The 25,408-nt window shown below is 36.3% G+C and overlaps 1 protein-coding gene across 1 annotated transcript; it reads left to right on the top strand.

The window, feature by feature from the left end:
* The first annotated feature begins 5,669 nt into the window (after window positions 1-5,669).
* LOC139138802 (uncharacterized) lies at window positions 5,670-23,797 on the top strand. The gene is made up of 14 exons (XM_070707338.1): window positions 5,670-5,772; window positions 7,874-7,984; window positions 8,840-8,950; window positions 11,940-12,045; window positions 14,950-15,083; window positions 16,161-16,356; window positions 16,723-16,851; window positions 19,170-19,380; window positions 19,729-19,844; window positions 21,462-21,593; window positions 21,865-22,113; window positions 22,339-22,494; window positions 22,877-23,011; window positions 23,278-23,797. Exons 1-14 carry the CDS (start codon window positions 5,704-5,706, stop codon window positions 23,676-23,678), a joined length of 2,256 nt encoding a protein of 751 aa, XP_070563439.1. The 5' UTR covers window positions 5,670-5,703; the 3' UTR covers window positions 23,679-23,797.
* The last annotated feature ends 1,611 nt before the right edge of the window (window positions 23,798-25,408 follow it).

Here is a 25,408-nt window from a genome sequence, read left to right on the forward strand (position 1 = left end):
ATTATTATTATTATTATTATTATTATTATTATTATTATTAAAGTTTATTTCAGACAATGTGTCCATATCAGCATTACACAAACAAAAGGAAAATTAAACTGAAATGATAAAAAAATACAGAAAGAAGAAACAGAGATAATGAGAAACACTTGCAAAAGAAAGACTTAAATTGTGTACAACTGCTTCCTCCAGAAACGGAAAATCTTACTGTGGCAATTCCAGTCTGAATTACATATGACAGAAATCAATGCGTTTGAAGATCTATCAATTCTGCATTCCCCGAGAGACATAATATTGTTAGACAAAAACATATTTGAAGCACTGCTACCAGCAGATACACCTAGAAGCCTCCTCCAAACATTGTTATACATAACTTTTAGTTTGTTCAAAACCTTTGATTTGTAGTGAAACCACAAATGGCATGCGCAGCAATAAATATTTCTACAGTAAGCAGAAACAACACTTCACATCAGTAAAACAGTGTTTACATTGTCTCAATAGCATATTGGCTCTAACACAGAAAGTACGTCTTTGTCGTTCAATATCGACATCATCAGCCTTATCTTTTGTAATAACGTGCCCCAAATGAGTGTGCTGAGTAACAAATTTTACCCTGCTTCCGTTGAGCATTACACAAGGTGTACGAGAGACGATAATCTTTCTTCCATTAAAAACCATACATTCCGTTTTTTTGGGAATTATAAATTATGTCATTTACTTTACCGTAAACTTCACATACATAAAGAAGAAGATACAGTAACTGTAAACCCTTCACACTTGACTGAGAAGAGTCATATCATCAGCATAGCTTAAGTTATTTGCTATGACACCACAGATATAACACCAAATGCTAGTGTCATGTCACAAAGCTTCTGAATGAGATCATCAATGTGAATGTTAAAACAGTAGGGAGAGAGCAACCCTCCTTGCCTTACACCATTACTTACAGAGAACCAATCAGACATTGAATTTCCCCATCGAACACAAAACAAGTGGTTTCTATTCCAGAAATAAAGACATCTTACAATAGACGTGTCATTCCTGTCAATGAGCTTCTGCTTTAGGGGAAAATGGGGCAAGTGGGCCACTTAGTGGTATTTTGCTTTATATAATTGTAACGACTTCATTAAATCTCATGTTAATATGGTAATAATATAAAATGAGATCAATGAAATGTAATGGTATAATAAATGATATTAAAGAAATATTATTATGCAAATGACATGCCAATAAAAATATTTGTTGAAGTGGCCCACTTGCCCCACTATTTGGGGTAAGTGGGCCACCAATAATATGCAATTTTCCCCAAGGCTGATATTTCTGCTTGATGTACAAATCTATGTATAAATATTAATTTAACACCTATTTTGAAAGATATATGAATTTAAATGATTATCGTTATAAAGAACACTTAATGCATTAATATTTTATTCATTTTTTGTCAATTTTACAATTAATATAAAAATACATCGTAATTTTTTATTTCAAATAAGTAACTGTATCCTTACAACTTGGAAAACATTGTGATAGTACGCGAGAACTGAGCAATGCTCAACAATTTGGATTAAATTACTGGTAGCTCTCACAGATATCTAACTGAGCACTAAACTATCAGCCTGACCATGCTTTAGTATTTTTGTGCCTTTGCCATCTCGCTACATTTTTGTAGCTACAGCATCTCATAACTTAGAACTACACATTAAAGAATGGCAATGGCAATGCAGACTAGCATACAAAATTGCATCAGTTTTTAACATGAAATTGTTGCTAGAATAAATCACTCGTTTTGTGTACAGATCTTACAAACTATGAATCTGGTTGAGCCTTAATGAAATATAATTCTCCATGAAGTCACCTGACAAAGTAGCAGTAGTATTGATCATATAGTGGGCAGTGCTTTGTGAAATATATTTCTGTAATCATTGTATACTGAAAATGCAAAGCAAAGGAAAGCAAAAAATGCGGAAAGAGTTGTTTTCAAAGTTTAAAATATGCAAAATGTTGCGTAATCGTGAACGCTGTTATATGAACTGTACAGAGCTGCACAAGCCATTAATTTAATATAACACCATGGCTGCAAATATTAAATTTTTTATATTCGTCCGAGAACATGTAAAGAAAGGGAGTTATCCCAAAAATTGTAACCAAACATCTTGACTTTAACATTTAAAATTTGAATTTTACTCTGAATTAAGTTTTGGTCCAAAATAGCCTTTCCAACCACCTTAAAGGGACAAAGTCACTCATTTTGACATTATTTCTGGTATTTTCGTTTCACTTGAAATATTAGTGTATTGCTCTGGTCACTGAAATATGCTGAATTAACAGTTGTTACAGTTCAACTCTCACCATATGCCTGTTTATAATACATGAATTCTTCCACAAAGCAATTTTTGATACTTACCAAAAATTAAATGATGGAAGTACCGGTAATCATGCCTTATGTCCATGTACAGGGTGTGAGTTGAGCTGAGACAACTGGGTAATTCAGCCTATTTCAATAAGCAGAGCAATACAATAATATTTCACAAGAAACTTAAATAACTGGAATAATGTCAAACTGAGTGACTTTGTCCCTTTAATCATTGTCACTGCTGCTGTGGTCCGAACCGCAGATTGTTCCAATTTAGATGAACCAATACACCAGTGCATGATCCATGGTGTCATTTTGTACATTTTCGTTACTTCCACCAGTCGTAGCGAACTGCTCTGACTGCATTTTGCATGGCAGATAGGGCCCAGAGGCCCTGCTTCTTGGGCAAGTCTTTTCCTCTTACCATGTCCTGTCGTAGAGCAATTATATAAAAAATCATAGTTATATAACCTATAATTGACGGTATTACTCTCACAATATAAATACACATTCTTAGTCAGACATATTTAGTTATCCACATACGCACGCACATATATTACACATAATATTAAATATATGCTATACATACAAAAAATAAATACCTACATATTATTTATTTATAAGCTAATAAATTTATGTATTAACTGATTATAAATCAATAGATATATAATTTTAATTGATTGAATAATTAATTCATTACATCATCAATTTATCCATCAATAAATATATATAATTAATTTATTCAATTACTTTTATGCAAATAAATATATTATCTATATCATTATAAACGATATTATAATTGTATACTTATAAATTCATTTATTCATTTATTTATTAATTAATTTTCATTTATCTATTTATTTCCTATGTGAATGTGTCTGTGTGTTTATAGGCCAGCTGCTTCCGCTAGTAGACATTAATTTTTCAGGCAGTACACAGCTTCGAATTCACTATATAAGGTGGCCCACTTGCCCAGAGTACTTGGGGTAAGTGGGCCAGTCACAAAACATGTCACCATATTAGTAAAATATAACTTGCAGTACTGATTCAATGGGCTGCCATGGAATATTTATTCAATAACATATATGTTTTGATAGATGAATTAAATTGTAATCGAGAATATTCAGTTTATAAATAAACTTCTCAAATTTTACCAGTATTTCCCACGAGAAGTATTTAAAAATGGCCGCCGAAGGAAATCAAGAGAGGAAATAATCGACTCTTGTTATCGCATACAATGTAAAACATGCAGCAAAACTTGTACTGTTAACAAGGAGGAGTTATTTATATATGCAAAATACAAAGATAAATGTGAATACTAAAATCTTAGAAAAATACAAGATGTTTTCATTTTATGTCGTTATATTTGAATTTGGCGGCCATATTGGAAAAAGCAAATACGATTTCTATGAAAAATCGTGTAATAATTCAACAACTGTGATTGATCGTTGATTATTTGGCGCCATAAACAAAGGCACCGTTGTCTCTGTCATGTTTACATAATTATTTTTTATCGAAATAATCATATCAATACAATACGGTCGAAATCCATGTTATCGCCACTTTTACACATACTAGTGGACACGTGACCAGTAGCAAAACACGCAACCCTAAGAAGAAAATACGTATTTTTACCTGAAATCGGCGCGTCTGCTGACGGTTGCCACCATCGGCTGGATGCGTCTGATGTCTGGTGTACTGGAACGTAAACTTGCCGTAAAGGGGGAGATCGCTTTTAACGACAATTTGTCGTTAAATAGAAAATGGCCCACTTGCCCCGACGGCCCACTTGCCCCACTTTCCCCTAAGTTTAAAGTGATCCAAGCGGTCGAATGCTTTCGATGCATCGAGAAAACAAACGAAAATCGGATCCCCGGCCCTTTGCTGGTATAGTAATCAACTATTCTTTTGAAGGCGAATAAACTGAGGTCAGTAGAATGGTTACGTTTGAAACCAAATTGAAGATAATGAGAAATCATATGATACTGACGACATCTCTTAAGAACAATATGCTCCAGTACCTTTGAAAGAATAGTAGCCAATGCTATGGGTCGGTAGTTTGAGACGTCACTGGCCAGCTTTGTTTTATCCTTGATGATAGAAGCCAAAATAACATCAGTGAGACGAAAAGCAATAACAATGAGAAAGCATTGCGATATTTTCATAGACAACAACAATAATAATCTGAACAATGAAAACACAAGAGTATACCGCCTGTGTATTCCTGAGGAATAACGTGAATAATTTGCGGAAACAACGAACTCAAAGCTGGTCGCGTTACCATGTGCTCCGTAAGCATTGTAACCAGGGTAAGGCGCGACGTTACACAGTGTTCGCGCCGTTGAGATTCAGTCGATTTTTGTTCCCGAAAAATTGCGTAACTTTGTCTAGGTAAATTTCTAGGCCTTTGCTGTCTTTGAAATAGTGTATAACTTTGCGGAAGGTATACGTGTAGCCCGAGAGGTCGCCTGGCATTTGCTCAATACACGAGCGTGAATGATCCTCGCTCACATGACGGACGACCAGAAATGATTGACAACTTGCCAACGGCGTATTGATATTGTTCCCAAAGTAGTTCAAAAGTTTAAACCCAGAATTGTCATGGAAAACTTCTTGTACTTTGCACAAAATAAAGAATTCTTGGCTTGTGCATGTGATAAGAATATTATTCCCTAATATTTTTCTTCGTTCAGCTCGGAAATTACTAGTGACGTAAAGACCGTGTCACCACTCGTCGAATATGATAGGGAATAATATCTAATTGCACTTACTTTGAATGTAACAAACTCGACTAAACACTTACTGTAGGTTTTCGTAGAAGTAGACATCGTCGTATCCCACTTAATTTGACTTCCGAATTGGAAGTGGCACTCTTGTAATCTGATGCTAGGGAGTATGAACATCTTCTATGAAACGAAGGGAAAATATCGTATAGGCATGAGTCAGTGTAGTGGAGAGCGCCTTAAATCTGATAACATATTCGTAGCGCATCCACTCAAACTCAGAACTGGTTGCAAAATGTCGGATTCCAAAGATCGCCCCTTAAAAACAAACGACTTTTATTAATTTTTCCACGAGACACCAATCATTTTAGGATCAAATATGGACTCTTTGTATCAAAATAAGAACATATGTACAGATGTTACATAGACAATATCATTCCACTTTAACCGTCACCGAGACCATGAACAGTTATGTGGTATTATCAGAGGAGTGGAGTTGCCGTCAATGACTTGTAGTTCTGAAATTTTTGGTTAATATCGTAGATATAGTAAGGTATATTCAAATTTGCCTTTCATTTAAAATTCATTCAGAGCAACGAAACAACTAATGCAACTTCAAGAAAGTCAATGCTTACAGAGGAATCAACTCCGACTCGTCTTACGTTTGAAAATGTATCAATAATGGACGGAAACAAGGTGAGGAAATTTTATCCCTATTATACAGTGCGTTTCACCTAGGTACCGCAACTCAGCATGTGAGACTGACACAATCCACATACAAAACACACGATTAGTTTGGGTACCACGGACACATTTTAAAGCCACCGACTCGTCGATTTATTACAGTAAACCAGCATGGGGCAGCCGCTGTCTCGACTGACAGATAAACAGTTGACTAGACTTGATCTACAATGTAACTGTTTATTTTACAATTTCAGCTAAGAGTTCAAGACGTGAAGTATTCTCAACAGAAACAAACCAAAAAGCCACACATTGTAGATCAACATACATATATTGCATACATACATACATACATAATACATACATACATACATACATACATACATACATACATACATACATATGTCATAATCTTCCAAATTGGCGCACAGAATAGTAATATTTCACGCTCAAAATACATTAGCGTTCGGGACGCGAGTGATCAAGCTGACGTTTCTTTGTTTGGACTCTAACAATGCTGGCGCCACGAAATACCAGCACAGTATCGACGACATGATCTCACTCATTTACACATTTACAAAAATTACCAGTAACTTATTTTCTCATGGAGGTATTCTGCGTACTACCCCCATGTTCTATTGTGTTTCAACCAATCGTAATATTGAGCCGTTGTTATCATTTTAATTTATTCATAGATTACAAAAGTAGAAATTATCACTTGCCCGTGCGTGGCTTGCTACAATTCTTTTGTTTCAAACCCACGCTATGAATAAATTAAAATGATAACAACGGCTCAATATTACGATTGGTTGAAACACAATAGAACATGGGGTAGTACGCAGAATACCTCCATTAGAAAAATAAGTTACTGGTAATTCTTGTAAATGTGTAAATGAGTGAGATCATGTCGTCGATACTGTGCTGGTATTTCGTGGCGCCAGCATTGTTAGAGTCCAAACAAAGAAACGTCAGCTAAATACACAAAGGAAACTAGAAAATTAAAGCAAAAAAATACAATACAAGATAAAGTAGAGAAATTCCTATCGCGCTATCATACTGAATCGTGAAACATAGAATTTGCTTCTGAGGGCGTGACATCAGGCAGTATGATGGAGCCGGCCGTTACCCCGCACACTACGAGATCTCACACTATAAAATCACAGCAAATGTCAATGTGTCACTCAACAGCTGATAAAAACACTTAAGAAAAGTTACAGTTATAACAAATGCAAGTGAAATGTATTTTTTAAGTTTGTTCCTTCTTGTTGAGTTCTGATTCTTTAGTCAGTCACTTTCTTTTCATGGTCAATTGTTCTTAGTGCACCAAGAAAATGTCTTTACGTTTTAAAAATGCTTTGATTTACCGACATTAGAAAGATTACAAAAGTAGAAATTATCACTTGCCCGTGCGTGGCTTGCTACAATTCTTTTGTTTCAAACCCACGCTATGAATAAATTAAAATGATAACAACGTCTCAATATTACGATTGGTTGAAACACAATAGAACATGGGGGTAGTACGCAGAATACCTCCATGAGAAAAATAAGTTACTGGGTAATTCTTGTAAATGTGTAAATGAGTGAGATCATGTCGTCGATACTGTGCTGGTATTTCGTGGCGCCAGCATTGCTAGAGTCCAAACAAGAAACGTCAGCTTGATCACTCGCGTCCCAGAACGCTAATGTATTTTGAGCGTGAAATATTACTATTCTGTGCGCCAATTTGGAAGATTATGACACATGCATGCATGCATGCATGCATGCATGCATGCATGCATGCAGACAGACAGACAGACAGACAGACAGACAGACAGACAGACAGACAGACAGACAAACATGCACGAATGAATAAATGTACACATATACACACGGCTACGCAAATATGTGTTCAGGCCATGATCCATAGTTGGATGGCAAAGAATAATATTTAATGACTTGAGTGAACTCACATATTTCTCGCTAACAAGGAAAGATTATTACCGAATAACAAGAAAGAAACAAAGAGTGACATGAGACAGACAGACCGACAGAAATACAGCATATAATTTGTCCTTGATATCGTCATTTCGTAGTACTATTAATTAACCAACGGCAGCTACTTGTTCTGTCATAATAGAATGAGCGATTCAAGGTAGCCTCGGACACGGGTGATATTTCCGTCGCGGGATACCTTGACAGTAATATAGATGGAAAATACATCCTAACCATCCTAATTGAGACAGTTCAGGTGAGTAAGAGTGTATGATTCGATTAAAATCTGAGCTTACATTTCCCTGCTTTCAAGAATTACCCACGACCACATCAAAATTAGGCTGGGCTCCTGAATCAGAAAGAAGGTTCTAAACGCTTTCATGGTCGATAATGGTATAACTTTTATATTTTTTATAACCTTTTGAAGATCACACTCTTTTACAGCAATGCTTTGCGCATATGACTACATAGGTTTATATTTGGTGGTAGCGTAGTGGCGTACCCATATCAACGTTTGACCTTTTCGGTATAGTTGTGCGCTTTCCATGATTTTTCTACCAAATATCTGGAAAACATTACAAGAGTTTATTTCTTCATATTGCTACCAAAAATCATGTCATCATTGCATTTTTAAATAAGTTAGCTGACTTGCTAATGTAGGATATTTTTAGAAGCTTCCGCTTTTGATAGCATAGCTAAGTCAATGCTGGTGCTGCTACTGCTGCTGTGGAACCTATGGACACTCAGATTTCCAGGTATACGGTGACAATGCCCTGGCTTTTTCACCTTGTGATGAACAGAAAATCAAATATTTATTACTCGTAATTTCATACCCACCACCATTACAAGTGTGTCTTGCCGTCCGAAAGTTTGCTGTACAGTGCACCATTACGGTATTAAGCTGCTGTACATGACGTCCAGTCACATATGACACAAAAAAGATAATCCATGCGCACCTCTCTCTTGCGCATATACGATAACCCTTGACACAAATAAATGAATTACACGATTTTCAAGATTTTCGACAAGATGCATATTGAATAGCTATGTCTTGATATCAATGTACTCCGTTTACTTTTTCGCTTATGCCCATGCCACGTCATGAATGCAGAACACAAGCCAGTCGCTGTGCACTGTAACAATAACACTTGCAGACGTCGACGGATGGCCACCATATTACAATGAAACGTGTGAGATGCCGACGAGAGGGCCACGAAAAGTGGTAAGCATTCTCAACTATTTCATCTTAATAGAATGCAAGTAAGTATCATTTTGCCAAGTAACATATATCATTACTTACGTACTTGAAGTAATTTGTGTTATTATTTATAACGCTCTGGACATCGATATATATATATATATATATATATATATATATATATATATATATATATATATATATATATATATATATATAATATAATATATATATATATATATATATATATATTAGAAACTGGATGGATTGAAACACACCTGGTTGTTCAGATCATGACGTCTTTATTGTACCTCAAAAACACGTTTCGCTATAAAGTTAGAGCTTCGTCAGGTGTATACTGAAAACGGGAAATACAAAGATGAAGTTGAGTTAAAGTACATTTTACCCAGACGGGATTGTGTGACTAAAAAACTCGTTTGTCTGAAAATATACATGAGTAAAGAGTGTACAGGGACTGACCTGGAGGTTACAAGGAAAAAACGACACTTGTTGGTCCTACGCCTAGGGATGGAAAGTGGCGTGTGGATGTGTTAGCGTAACTGCTTCTATACACTGATGTATGGTGGCGCTGTTCAAAGCTCATTTGAATATTGGACGGACATTCATCCCGGTAGGAAAGAGTGTGTCTAGTTTTTTGATCCACAGTGATTCAATTTGTTTTCTTAATTTGTCGTCTTGTTTGTTTACTAGTATAATTCCAATGATTGTAATGTCATTTATGTTGTGTTCGCCGGAATTGAAATGAACGGCAACTGGAATGTCTTTTTTATGACGAACTGAGGAAAGGTGATTGTTGAAACGGAGACGGAGTAATGTTTTGTTTCTCCCACGTGTTGTTTAAGGCAGCGTTTGCATGTCATAAACTATGTTTTTGGAAGTGCAACTAATGTTGTTTCTTATTTCGTAAGTGTTCTTGTTAACTGTGCTGTGGAATTGTTTGTGTCTGATGTGTGTTCGCAGATGTTGCATCCCCTGGTGGATTGACACTTAAAAAACCCGATTAACTCTGCTGGCGTTGGAAATATCTGATCGAACTAACAGGTCCCGGAGATTTACATTACGTCGATATGAAATTATCGGTTTGTTGGGTATGGCTTGTTTGCATTTGGCTGACTTGTGTAATATGTGGAAATTGGAGTTTATGACGTGACGCAAATTTGGGTGGCAGGGATTGAAAGTGGTGACAAAGGGGATACGGGAGTCTCTTTTTTGTTCATTATATTGGAGTAGAGTCGATCTGGGGATAGATCTGGCACGATTTATTTGTTCGGAGAGTAGGTTTTCGGGATAGGCCCGTTCCATTAATGCTTCTCTAAGTGTGGCAAGGCGTGCATTTCTCCATTCTATCTCTGAGCAAATGCGACAAATGCGTATATCAAGCCCATAAGGAATGCCGAGTTTAACATGTCTAGGGTGGGATGATTTGAAATGTAAATATTTACAAACTTTCTCATCGAACAAATAAACTGTGCCAGATCTATCCCAAGATCGACTCTCCTCCAATATAATGAACAAAAAAGAGACTCCCGTATCCCCTTTGTCACCACTTTCAATCCCTGCCACCCAAATTTGCGTCACGTCATAAACTCCAATTTCCATATATTACACAAGTCAGCCAAATGCAAACAAGCCATACCCACAAACCGATAATTTCATATCGACGTAATGTAAATCTCGGGGACGTGTTAGTTCGTTCAGATATTTCCAACGCCAGCACAGGTAATCCGGGTTTTTTTAAGTGTCAATCCACCAGGGGATGCAACATCTGCAAACACACATCAGACACAAAACAATTCCACAGCACAGTTAACAAGAACACTTACGAAATAAGAAACAACATTAGTTGCACTTCCAAAAACATAGTTTACCTACTGACATGCAAACGCTGCCTTAAACAATACGTGGGAGAAACAAAAACATCACTCCGTCTCCGTTTCAACAATCACCTTTCCTCAGTTCGTCATAAAAAAGACATTCCAGTTGCCATTCATTTCAATTCCGGCGAACACAACATAAATGACATTACAATCATTGGAATTATACTAGTAAACAAACAAGACGACAAATTAAGAAAACAAATTGAATCACTGTGGATCAAAAAACTAGACACACTGTTTCCTACCGGAATGAATGTCCGCCCAATATTCAAATGAGCTTCAAACAGCGCCACCATACATCAGGCTGAGTGTATAAAAGCAGTTACGCTAACACATCCACACGCCACTTTCCATCCCTAGGCGTAGGACCAACAAGTGTCGTTTTTTCCTTGTAACCTCCAGGTCAGTCCCTGTACACTCTTTACTCATGTATATTTTCAGACAAACGAGTTTTTTAGTCACACAATCCCATCTGGGTAAAATGTACTTTAACTCAACTTCATCTTTGTATTTCCCGTTTTCAGTATACACCTGACGAAGCTCTAACTTTAGAGCGAAACGTTGTGTTTTTGAGGTACAATAAAGACGTCATGATCTGAACAACCAGGTGTGGAAGTGTGTTTCAATCCATCCAGTTTCTACTATCTTCACTCCACTCCACGCTCTACTGGGGATCACCTGATTATTCCTTGTTTCTAATATATATATATATATATATATATATATATATATATATATATATATATATATATATATATATATATATATATATATATATAACACGATTGGAACTAATTTGGGATAATTGGATGGCTACGTAATGCCGATTTAATCTACAAATGTTATGTCATCTGCTTTTCTTTTTACGTTACACACTTGTTTTATGAGTAATTTACGATATTGCAACATTCAGCTATACAGCGCCTAAACACTTTTGAGAAATTTGAAAAATTTGAAAATCCGATTATCCCAAAATAGTTCCAATCGTGTTATATATATATATATATATATATATATATATATATATATATATATATATATATATATATATATATATATATATATATATATATATATATATATATATATATATGTTTTGGTTTTGTATTTACTAGGAAATGCCTATTGCCTTATTTTATGGACATTCAAAGGTGCCGTTGGAGGTCGTATTTCCACATGTTTATAAGGAGAGGTTCAAAGGAGATGTCAATAATGATCAATGTAAGTAATTTGAATATTGAAACATTTCAAATGCAGATTAAAGCCATAAAACAACACGTTGAATATCTCAGGTCCCTATTTCATGCTCCTTTTGAATAGACACACTTATTAAGCAATAATGTACCCCCTCCCGGCCAATAATGGACGAAAGCAAACTTTGTACTCCATAATGTACTCGGATTAGCCTCGCCCATGAGAGACGTAACGTAGAGTGGCTACGCGTTCCGTACGCGTAATGTTCTGCATAGACTCGGATGTGTTCGTGCCGACTCACACAGCCGACTCACACAGTCGCATTGTCTAAAGGATTTTGCTCTGATATCAGGTTAATAGAACACAGAGACAAGAACTTGAAAATACTGAAATTTTACTTTGTGTTTGAAAAACCGTGTAAAGCCACGGAGGTAAAACAAATGACAATGTTAATTTCAGTCTAGACTGAATGTTATCGGCAGTGCAGTGTATGCGACACATGCCGCGCGTACGGGGGTGTCGTCGTCTGCGAGTGCACTGCAGGAGGTACTTTTGCTTTGTTCAGCGCAACTTTGTATCCTTTTTGTTACCTAATATATCTCAAAATCAGACGGCGATCGATAAAACCAAGGGCAACAATACAAAACGAAAGGAATGTAAGTTTTGAATATCAAGTGCATGGCGAAGCGAGCGTGAAAATTGCTCCCGGAAAAGGTGGACAAGAAAAGTGGCCGTACTGTAGAAAACGACTGCCAAACGACAAGAGAACGTGTGGCATCATTAGAACATGATAAGAGCGCGCAAAAAGTGATGATGTATCCGTTCCCGTTCCGTTCCCGTATGAAATCTTAACCTCTCTAATGTAGCTACGGGGCGAAGCCGAGTACATTATGGAGTGCAAAGTTTGCTTTCGTCCATTATGGGCCGGAAGGGGTTACATTATTGCTATTATTCTATAGTTTTGGCAATGTCAGTGAATTTGCAGATGTACAAAACGAATAAAAAAAGAAATTTAAAGGGAGTTTGAAGCCAGTGAGCGTCGTCCGGCATGATCGGCCCTGAATCTGTATACTGTATACATTTACACGCACTCCACATTGCACTGCACTGAACACGCACGTTCAACACAAAAAGTGAGCAGCACTTTAACGGTTCAATTTGGAAATAAAAAACATTGTATTTTCGAAGGAAATGAAAAGGAATTGCATCCCTACCGTCTATATCGAACTTGAAACATCACCTTTCAATATCATGCCATTCAAAAAGCTGACACGGTGAAGTGCCAGACATAAAGAAAACGGAATGTTCATGCATCGACATCAGCATGATCAGCGAGCTGCATGGTATCAGCTGATCAATACGATCATTATTATGTCGCTAGTAGTACAGCATTCAATTGCAAACGATATCAACAGAGTTCAACAATGTTATTCAAATGTTTAAATTTCATTAATAATTGTGTCTATAAATTTAATTTTCGGTGGCTTCTTGAGAACTTGGGAGCTCTTTTGTTTCGGCGAACGGGAAAACGAGACTTAAACGGATGCTTGAAAGGTAAAGTTGACAAACATACTGAAGGGTCTCTGTCGCGATGTCGAGAACAAGGCAAGGTGAAACCACAGACAAGGACAAAAAAAAAGATGAATGAAAATTCACTGGTATTGACAAAGCTATAGTATAATATAGAAATAAAGGGCGACGCCCTGGTCATTAACGTTTATTTATGGGCAAGGGCGAGCGGAAAGCCAAAAATTAATGGGCGAGGATTGCCAAGCACCGTTAATTTTGGCTTTCCTCTCGCTCGCGCCAATAATAAACGTTAATGGTCAGGGCGGAGTCTGTCATTTCCATCATATTATCAACGAACCAAAGAACACCGTCAAAATTTACGAAAATTTCCCACGCGAAAGACTATACTTGTATTACACAAATGTTGTATTCACTGAACAGTGACGTGCTGCGCTGTACAAGTGTCTGAACGTACTTTGCTCCACTTTATTTTGTGACTGATTATGATATACGTTTTGGCTGTAAATTACGATGTGTACGATACTGTGAGTTGTTAACATTATTATTCATATTCACGGGCATGTAAACAAACCATTTCTGTGTATTTGAAGTCAGTCACATGGGTCAGCTCGACAAATCAAAATGCGATGGCCCCAGACAGGGCATGGTAATATAGGTTTGATGTGGTGAAGAGTCACTGCTACAATAGCGACTATTCCATTTAGCAAAATAGTATATATATAGACTTGCCTCAAGTCTGGATAATTGATATCACAACAGAGTAAACTTAAGGAATAAACTTCAGCAGACTGTCGTATTGATGGTGAGTTGATCGCAAAATCGAAGCAACAATATACTTCAGAACACTGTCGCGTACACAAAGTGGTGAACGCGAAACCCACACTCGAGCGTACGCCCGAGAAATGCGCGCATGCCAAGCGACTGGTAAGCTTGCCTGAAGCCTGTGAAATTAAAGCATATACGCTAAAACAACAAGCCAATATAAATTGGAATCAGCAGTCACCGTGCAAAATGCCACAGTCCACAGCACAAAATAACGATAAACAGAGTTGGCGGTGAATTATTCGAAACGGTAGAAAGTAAAACACGGCAGAAAAGTCAAGCCATGTGGCGGGAAGAAGTTTGTACGCACCGGTCCAAAGGGGGTCCGTTGACGTCCAAAAACATCTTATAACCATCGCCGGGAGAGAATTCAAAATGCGTCCTTTCACAAGTTTATGTAAGTAAGGAAAGTAAATGTGGGTGTAAACATTATTTAGTGTAAACATTATTTAACAAAACATCGCAAACATCAAGATTTTTTCAAACTCTCGCTGTTTATCAAAGTTCGATGACTAAAGTCATGATCACAGCCTGATTTATAGAATACGATGTGATATAATCGGTATTTTTTAATTTTAGGTAAGCTGACAATCTATTTCCCCATTTTAGTGTGGTACCGGTCCATAAATCTCGACCTTAGAAGATCTGATTACATATTGAAGGTATTAGGCGTCGGCGACCTTGAAGTAGCGTTCAGCGTTTATCAAGAAAAGGTATTCTGGTTATCGGACGTTCTGATGTATATTTGAATTACTTCGTAGCCTAAAAAGAATCACCGACCAGTTTGCTATGCACGCTTGCAACTTAGATGAAGTAATCATTTGAATATTTAAGAAGTACAAAAATAGGTCAGCTACGGAAAAGATTCCGTTGTTTAATAACTTGATATATGTCTCCTGTCCATGTAAATACATACGGTTTCAATTCCAAGTTTGTTCCTCTGCTAGAATCATCCCCTATGCACGTCAGGGACCGATATTCAGACAATTTTTTACGATATTCTTATTGCCTACCATGTGCGAGGGTTCTTTATATGGCACAAGACCACTTATTCATTTCCCATAGGCCACCACAGTAGCGTTGAGCTCGATTTTCCTATTTTAAAACATTCAGCGGCACGAATCCTCTTAACAGGTATTAGGTCAATGTCAGCTTGACTACTGATTAATTTTTCGTGTGGGCAAGTCCACGGAAATTTTGAGATAGCGATGAAAATAGCCCCCTCAGTGGTGTTTTTGACAAATTTCAGGCTTATTGTTATGATTTCTATTAGCCCTAGAACTCCTCATATTACCATCAAATGCTTCAGCCATTATTCACAACAGTCTACACTTTGATTCAGGTAGAAAAATATCTTTACAAAAATTCTTGACGTTAAAGTTCAAACTAAACAAGCATCCATGCAGATATCAAAACTTCAAGGTCTGCACTATTTTTCTTCCGAACTATCTTCGTGGGTAACGAACCCGGAAGTGAATTAGTGATCTTGTGCCATATAGCTTATAGAGTAAATAAAGTTTTCGCCGACTTAGTTTTTTGAAAAATCAGGAATTATCTTTTCCCCAAATAGATAACACAGAAATGGCGGCTGTTTTGAATTTCAAATATCGGTCAATATTAGGTAATCCGTTTCTTGAGGGAAGTTTGAGCAAAAGTGTAAATCTTTCACTTTCGAGACGCGAACTACCTTAATGCAATGACTGCAGTCATTCAATAATTCGTAATTGTAGACCTGCAATGTGTAGTGTCTAAATTATGGCAATCTATCAACTAATACGTTGCCTTTACAGGCAGACTTTCCACCGGATTCCTTGTATGATGAGGAATGGTTCAACCCAATCTATGTGACCGATGGAGGACCCTATGCATTGTTGAAAGTAGTGCTCAATAACATCAACACCAACTTACTTTCTGTGCCAATAAAATGGACATTTCAGGTCAGAAAACAACAATTATCCTCCGGTGAGGGATGGATAGACTACATAGGTAAGTAAAATCACTATAAACACGATACTCATAAAATCAAGTGTGGAACTAAAACAGAAAAGTGGATGAGGCTACATTTGCAGATTAAATCGACACTACTTCACCAAACAATTTATCCCAAATTAGTTCCAATCGTGTTCATACTTACAAACTGAAAGCACCTTCCATGTCATCTCTTTTCTGCTCTAGTCCATAATTTCATTCTGTATAATATATATATATATTCTGTAGAAACATAAAAAGTATTTTTTCAATCTCAATGACGAATTTTCAAAACATTGAAAGTATGCCACATACGCCAATAGTGTCCACTTTATTTTCAAATCGTAAAATGCCGTAAGAATGATTACATTAATTATTTTTTAGGTTGTCCCGATGGAAAGTATGGCTTCCTCTGCGACAAACTGTGCATTTGCAAAAATGATGCAAGATGCAATGTTTTCAATGGCGCTTGTAAGTGCAAATCCGGATGGCAAGGACCTGCTTGTGATATCCGTAAGTAAACACAAACAGAAAGGCCTGCAGACCCTGACAGAAAGGTCAGGCAGACTCTCTCTCTCACTCACTCTCTGTCTGTCTGTCTGTCTGTCTGTCTGTCTGTCTATCTCTGTCTCTTTCTTATTTATAACGCTCTGCTTTCAATATATTATACACACAGATAGATAGATAGATAGATAGATAGATAGATAGATAGATAGATGATAGATAGATAGATAGATGATAGATTAGATAGATAGATAGATAGAAAGATAGATAGATAGATAGATAGATAGATAGATAGATAGATAGATAGATAGATAGATAGATAGATAGATAGATAGATAGGTACAAATACGCTTGTGAGTTTCAAGATCACGTTGAGTAGAGTGCTAGATACTGAAGAAGACCTTGATAAATGACTATTTTACCAGTATAAACTAGATTTACATTCCCACTTCAAATTTGTTCGTATAGTCAGCAAAGGCTAGCTACACTCGATGAATTCAAGGCGCGAGCTTGCATATGTTATCTTGGGAAATGGATCCTTAATAATTCCGCTTTTGTTTCACGCATTTGACACGTTCTAGAGTTCTAATGGAAGATTACCTATATTAGACTGATAACGTCATGTTTTCAAGTTGTTTCTCTCAATGTTTGTACATCAGGAATTTCCTTCGATGTCTACAGGTGGAAACTAATTCATTTATGTTATTGTGGGAACGTGTTAAAACAATTCTGGATGGCTGTCCGGGATCAGAAAAACATTCTCATGTAAGCACAGGTTGCATCTTTTAGTAACATTTGAATATGATTTACATTGTCTGATGATTTTCCATTTGAGGGTGTATTGTGTAGTTGAGTCATTTAACAAATATATTTGCTTAGTTCTGTGCGTTTCTGTATTTCTCGTTGGGGAACGTGAGCATATGATTTCGGTATCTGGTTTTGAAATCAGTTTCTGTTAGTCCAAAGTATGTCTCTTGTGTCATGTTGTCGCCCCTGGTTACTATGGCTTGGTATACTGCTCCTTGTGTGAGGCATTTCCCCGAAAGTGGACATTGACGTCTCTGCCTACAGTTGCATTCTTTATTTGGGGTTGAAGTACTCTTGTTTCCTAGTTCTTTGGCAAGTACATAATAATTTTTTTCTGATCAGCCATCCAGAAGTACGTTAACTGTAGCTGTTAACATGACGTCATCAGTCAAATATATGCAAACTTCAAATATAACTCTAGAAAGTGTCAAAAGCATGAAACAAAAGGGGTATTGCTAAGGATCCATTTCCCAAGATAACATATGCAACTTCGCGCCTTGAATTCATCAGTTTAATGCAACCATCCGACGAGTGTAGCCAGCCTTGCTCACTATACGAAACAAATTTGTCGTTGGAATGTAATTGGTTTGCACTGGTGTATAAATATATAATATATATATATATATATATATATATATATATATATATATATATATATATATCGGATGAATACATTTGCACACGTCTACTGATCTTGTTGTATATTTTCTGTTTATTCCGTTGGTAATTTTGATACAACGTTTCGTCCTAAAAGTAGGACATCATCAGGTTGAAGATGTCTGCAAAAGGAGAATACAGACAAAAACAGAACTATGTAAGGCTAGAGTTGATCTTCATTAAAATATACAACCAGATCAGTAAACGTGTGCAAATTTATTCATCGGCTATTACCGAACCACGCTACGACAACACTGGGAGCTATCTGTTATATATATATATATATATATATAACTCTAGTGACTTGCTGAACTGGTGTTTTGTTCCAAGTCGATCTCACCTCCAATCCCAAAGTAAAATTTTAGGCTGATTGGCAACGTTTCGATATGACTTGCATATCTTTATCAAGCCAGTGACTAAAATAGGCACGCATGCGCAAGATGAACAAGAGGGTGAAACCAAAAATAACTATAGGGGGTGGAGACATGAAAATAAGAAACTAGTCGTGTATTGAAGTCGGCTCGTAATCATTCAGTCCATTAGGATACATTGTGTCGGCCCTATGTATCCAGAGACTTTCCAGCTCTTTGAACAAATTCGCGTTAGGGACATGACATAAAAGTATGGCTGAGAGAGCATTATCTTGGAGAGTATGTCCTGGTAGTCGAAAATGTGGAACAACATATGGTGATCTGTCCGCTCTATTTGTTTTATACATATATATATATTATATATATATATATATATATATATATATATATATATATATATATATATATATATATATATATATATATATATATATATATATATATATATATATATATATTCTTTTTTTATATGTTCTTTTTATTTTTATTTAGCCTCTTCATGGATCGATATTCATCCCAAACAACAGCTACTTTTGTATGGTTCACTCCTAATTTTAACGTGTACAACTTATAACATCATATTGCCAAGTGAAAACGACGAGTGGAAGTCCAGGATCTCGTGGTCGCTTAATGGTGAATACTTAAATCACCACACTCTAAACTTTACAAAAGATTTATTCGTTTTTGACGAACCTATGCTCGGGTAGGTACATTTGACTGCTTCTTAGAATCACCCTTGGCCGGTTATGTAATAATTGTGGGACTCATTATACCAACAAAGATGACAGAGCAACTAATTTGAAGTAATTTATTTTCAATTCATTTATTTCATATTTATCTATTTATCTGTATGGATCTGTTTAGCACTGATTTACTAATGTTTGTAACGATAATATGGTTTCTATACTTTTATCTACTTTTACGGTAACTCTAAAATATGGTTATTCAATTTACATTGGACAAATTATGATAATCTTCAACATTTGCTGCATACTTGTTATTTGGCTAAGCTGACTTGACCCTTCATACACGCATGTAATTTTTTTCCTAGGATATCTGTATTGCAAACGAAGAGAGGTGTCACTGAGGAGACGGCAGGTCACTATAAATGTGAAGCAATAGATGAATACAACAACGTATTCATTGCTACTGCAACCGTTACGACAAGTATGTGCCCCATATCCTACAAAACTATCATGAAACATATATTAAGCCTGTGCAGGGAACTATATGCCCGAGGGCAGGTAACCTGTTGCCCAAAGTCGGAAGGGCACACGGTTTACCGCTGTGAGGATGTTAAGTCCCTCTTTTGAACTAAAATGTTTTAACGAGCCTCTCAATATTTTGCATGCTAATTTTGGGGGTTTAATACACAAATTACAGTTATGTAATTGATATTCGTAATAAGCATGAGTTTCGTCAAAGAGCAGCGCAAGAATACATTTGAATTATAGGATATGCTGTTTGTCGATTTCTCTTGCATAATCTAGTAAAGAAAACAAACATTTTATTACAACATGTAAATCAAGTTGTTTTTGAATCCCAGAAGTTCTCAAATTAACAATAGTTTAGGGTTATTTTTCAGGCAAATGGTGCCTGTGCAGCCTACAATGTCACCAACAAGTTACCATTGCATTCTATGCATGACGTTCGACATATAAGCATGTAATTATACTACTTTGTTGACATTGCTTCTATGATCGCCAATAGCAATCAAGCTTACGGATATGAGACTCGTATGCATATTCCAATATATCATTTTGTTGGAATATATTATTTTTGTCTGTATCACACACTTTAACTTGATTAGTGTTTGCGTCTAACCCTACCGAGTACAAAACGGAAATGTATGTTGTATATTACCAAACAAGCGTCTTTGTGCCCAAAGGCAGGTGACCATTTTCTTGACATTAGGAGGGCAAACAGTGTCCTGACTCGAGTCTACATAGTCCCTTATGTGGGCTTTAGTGTTTTTTACATGCCTCTCTTACAAATTTTCACACAAAATTTGAGATTAATTTGCAAAAGACAATTATCTTCTTTTATATTCCATAACCGCACAGTTAAAAAAGCAATTTTCATCATCAAATAGGGCATTGGCATATTAAATCACAGTTATGCAATTTGTCTTTATTTAACACATAAATTTTGTACAAGCGGATTTTTTGTGTCAAAAATATAACCTTGTCATTTTTGTTGTCAAGTTTAAAATAGCTCCGGGCCACTACACCATCAACGGTTAATCATTGAATCCTATGGAGCACTCGACGTTCGATATATGAGGCATGTAATAACACGATTGGACCAGAAGGTTTTCACTCTTTTTTCAGATACTTGGTGGGCTTTCCCTTCAAACTCACATTTTGAAACACATGAGCCAAAGTTGTACATATGTCTGTTTGTCTGTCTGTGTAGTACATGTATATGTATACAAGTGTCTGTCAAAACGTGTTCACGTAGTCAGCAAAATTATAAGCTCACCATTTTTGGAATACCCAGGCCAACCTCTTTCAAATCTCCCTCAATTGTATTCTAAAATGTGAATGAATGCCTAAAAGCCAATGTGCTAAGTTAAGCTGTACGCATAAGTTATTCTCTTTTTACGTACGTGGTTTGTATATTTGCTAGAAGATATTTGCTTTTACTATTTTTGTAACCGTACACGCATATGCGCTTGTAAGAGGCTCAGAAAATACAATTAGATTAATTCAGGCCTTTCGAGGGCATCAGAAAATGGCGATTTTCACATTTCAACAGAAGGATAATCATTCCTTTTTTTAACAGGGTGCCCTAAAAATGTTTTCGGACGATACTGCAACATTTCATGTGACTGTGTACCTGCATCGTCTGCTTCTTGTGAGCGATACCGAGGTTGTGTCTGCGATCCCGGCTTCTCGGGGAAACACTGTGAAATAGGTAATGTGGGAAGCGCTTCTAATTTATTTGCATATAGCCAACAGTTCTATAGCTGAATGTGATTCATCCAGTACATTGAAAGTTCTGTCGTTTAAGTATGTAATTTTAAATACACTACCGATTATGCACGGTAATATGTCGAAGATATTAGTATCAAATATACAAACATAACGGATTTACACTTTTTCATTTATGATAAAAATAGTCGAGCTGATAATAATTGAAGACGTAGCAACTAACCCTGCAAATATGTCTTCTTCTTGTTATTTAGACACAGCGCCACCAATGTTCAAAGAATGCCCGCAAGATATGACGAATTTTGCAGAGGATGACGGGAACTTGAAGGCAACTAACGTGACATGGATTGTACCAACAGTGAAGGACAACTCGGAAAATGTAACTCTATACAGCAACTACACACTAGGCGATATTTTCCAAATAGGGACAACAGTGGTACAATACACAGCATTAGACTCGGCTAATAATACTGCATATTGCACGTTTAAAGTCAACGTCCTGTGTATGTATTACCATTTTATAACATGTAAAGTGTGGATTTGTTATTTATTTACCTATTTATTATTTATATATTTATTTATTTATCTATTTATTTATCCATTATTTACTTGTTATTTATTGTTTACTTAATTATTTACCTATTCATTTAGCCTTGATGAAGCTGCAAGTAATAATTATCAATAGTTGATTTATTTTTATTTCAATAATATTTTTTGTTGCTTGACAGATCGAAGCGCGTCACGAACTAGTCTTATCATCGGGATACTAGTTCTTTGCACATGTATGTTTGTTCTTCTTCCATTATTTTTCTGTCTCGGATACCGATACAGGCTCCAACTGTACACAGCATTGACAGCAGATATGGATATTGACTATGATGACGGTAAGAAGTTCTTTACCGATATTGACCAACCTAATTGGCGCAGTTTTTGCCGTATTATACTGCGACAAGTTTGTTGAAATTGTGAGCGTACACTGGTGGTAGATACTGCTTTTTCAGAAGAATAAGATGATGGGAGTAGACATAACCTCTCATCATTTGAATTACTAAAATGGAGCATAATTGCGCAGTGGGCACAGTCCACCGTCTCTTTGTCTTAAAATCGCTGGAAAATAAAGAAATTGTCAATAATTAATAGGAGCTTTATAATGCTTACAGTCCCCGTGCTAAAAAGGATACAGGTCCCACTACCGTTTGACAGTGAATCAATGAGCATTGCGTAAAGCCCTTTGAAACCTAAGTGTAATGGCCAATATTTTAGCAGATGGCAAGGACTGCGACGCCTTTGTATTGTTCAGCAGTAGAGACGAAGACTTCGCCGAAGCTATAGTGGAACATCTCGAAGGAAACGGGACATGCAGACTGTTGTTGCATCACAGAGACTTTGAAGTTGGCAAAGGTATGTAGGGCGACTATTTGGGATTATTGTAAATGCATGTTTCATCGTTTGTAATACATACATTCATTTTGAATCAAATTGTAATTTTATTTCTACTAGTATAAGTAGAAAACAGATTTTTTTCAATGGGTGAGAAAAAACAAGTTGCATTCCAGTGCCCAAGTCCATTTACCGGCGAAAATTTTCTGCATGATTACACACACCTTTTTTCAATTGGTTAAAGATTGTGATTCGTAATTCCTCTTGGATTTTTTGTTATTCATCAGCCATTCTTGACAACATCGAGGACTGCTTCGATACAAGCCGCGCGTCCGTTCTTCTGATTTCCCGGAATTTCCTTGAGAGTGGAATGTGTGAGCATGAAGCACGGATCGCCCTTGACAACTGGATCAACAGAAAACAGAGATTGATTCCGATTGTGATAGGGGACATCAAACTTGTAAACGATTCGAAAGTGATCAAGCGGATTGTGGGGCTCATCACATACATCCAGTGGCCTGAGAACGGTTCAGACAAAGAAGAAGAGAAGTTCTGGAAGGAACTCGAAGACGCCTTGAAAAAGAACGTGAGAAAGCAATCCAGGATAGGTTTGATAAAGAGATATATGCTTACTTTGTGTAGATGTCTCAGAAAGGGATATTCTAGGGTACGAAATAACGATGTTTGACCTACTCAATATTGCAACGGCATTGTGTTGTAAATATTTCCAGATGATAATAATGATTGGTTAGCAGCAGCAGTACCTGCAGAAGACCATGTCTGTGTATTTGTGTGTGTGTTTATAATTGTGTGTGTGTATATATATATATATATATATATATATATATATATATATATATATATATATATATATATATATATATATATTTTTGTATATATATATATATATATATATATATATATATATATATATATATATATATATATATATATATATATATACCTTTTACCTGGTCATGAGGGTTAGCGCCCGTTTATTACCCCGAGGGGCCGTGTGTTACCAGAAACATATCGCTATTCCTCGGGGCCGTAGGTCGAGGGGTATAGCGATGTGTTTCTGGTAACACACCGCCACAAGGGGTAATGAATGGGCCCTATAGCCCGAATAAAGACCAGGTTATAGGTTTTTTATAACACACAACACGCTCATGTTGTATTATGTTATAATTTTTAATGTGTTTTGATATTTTGCACTGTGACAGTAACAACCCATTGTGACAAATTTACTTGACGATACTACAACAGTGGTTACATATGTTGCAGCTTTCTTCCGAAATTATTCTAAGCATACGCAGCGACATCCTTAGTTGCACTTTAATCTTTGTCGTCGATGAGCTGCTCAAGTTTCTACGCTGTTGGAATTGAAAATATATCTATTTTAGAGAGGCTCGTCGCTCATCCCGGACGCACATCACGTTCTAGTCAACCGCCATTGTTTGAAGCTGCAGACGAATCTACGGTCCTGTGACCGGGCACTTTTCCAAATTTGGTCAAAACTATTTTCCTAGGGAAATAGCTTTTCAAAAATTACCCTCTGACGTCACTTTTGCCGATTCAGCGGGGACTAGACGTATCTATTTTCTCGTCACGTGACGTATTCTGGCGAATCGCGACACGGAATGAGCATGTGGCGTGTTTGTGGGTGTGTTATATATATATATATATATATATATATATATATATATATATATATATATATATATATATATATATATATATATATATATATATATATATATATATATATATATATATATATATATACATATATATATATACTTATACCACAGGATTTCATTACTCCAAAATATGATACACCAAATGTTATGGTAATTAATGTATTTCAAAGTGGTTGACAACTTACATGTGTGATACAGCTGAGAGTTTACAGTGAATATTAAACAAATTTGAGAATTTTACCCATCTTACTTTTTTGAGAGGGATTACATATAACGGTACTTTTGATTTTTTGTATCTCGCATTAACTGCGACAAAATTCGTTCACATGCACACATCAATTTCGCAAGCACTACTGTACAGATGGCTACACTACCGTATGAATGATAAAAAGTCAACTGGGTCACTAACCAAGCAATACAGATGCACTACGCTATGTTTTCCAAGGGCACCGGTGAAAACTGTCGCGTCAAAATTTTTGTCGCAATTTTGTTTCTTTTTTACTTTCCTTTGCAAAGAAAGAAAGAAAGGATATCTAAGCTTACCATTCTATTTAGAGACCTAGTTCAGTGACACAACTTTTTGGATGCAATTGTATTAAATTTATATGAAACTTTACACCGATGCGCCAATCGATGGAGTTTACTAACCATGCTAGACCAATGATTAGTCTTTTTGAGTTAATTAACCCTTTGAACCCGGCTCGGACAGAAATGTCCG

This window comes from Ptychodera flava, chromosome 8, assembly GCF_041260155.1.
Source record: "Ptychodera flava strain L36383 chromosome 8, AS_Pfla_20210202, whole genome shotgun sequence".
Classification (NCBI taxonomy): domain Eukaryota; kingdom Metazoa; phylum Hemichordata; class Enteropneusta; family Ptychoderidae; genus Ptychodera; species Ptychodera flava.

Coding starts and splice junctions, on each gene's coding strand:
- LOC139138802 (XM_070707338.1), top strand. CDS start 5,704: ATGCTTACAGAGGAATCAACTCCGACTCGTCTTACGTTTGAAAATGTA. Junction 7,985..8,839: donor TCCTAATTGAGACAGTTCAG/GTGAGTAAGAGT, acceptor TCATGAATGCAG/AACACAAGCCAGTCGCTGTG. Junction 22,495..22,876: donor GGATATTGACTATGATGACG/GTAAGAAGTTCT, acceptor ATATTTTAGCAG/ATGGCAAGGACTGCGACGCC.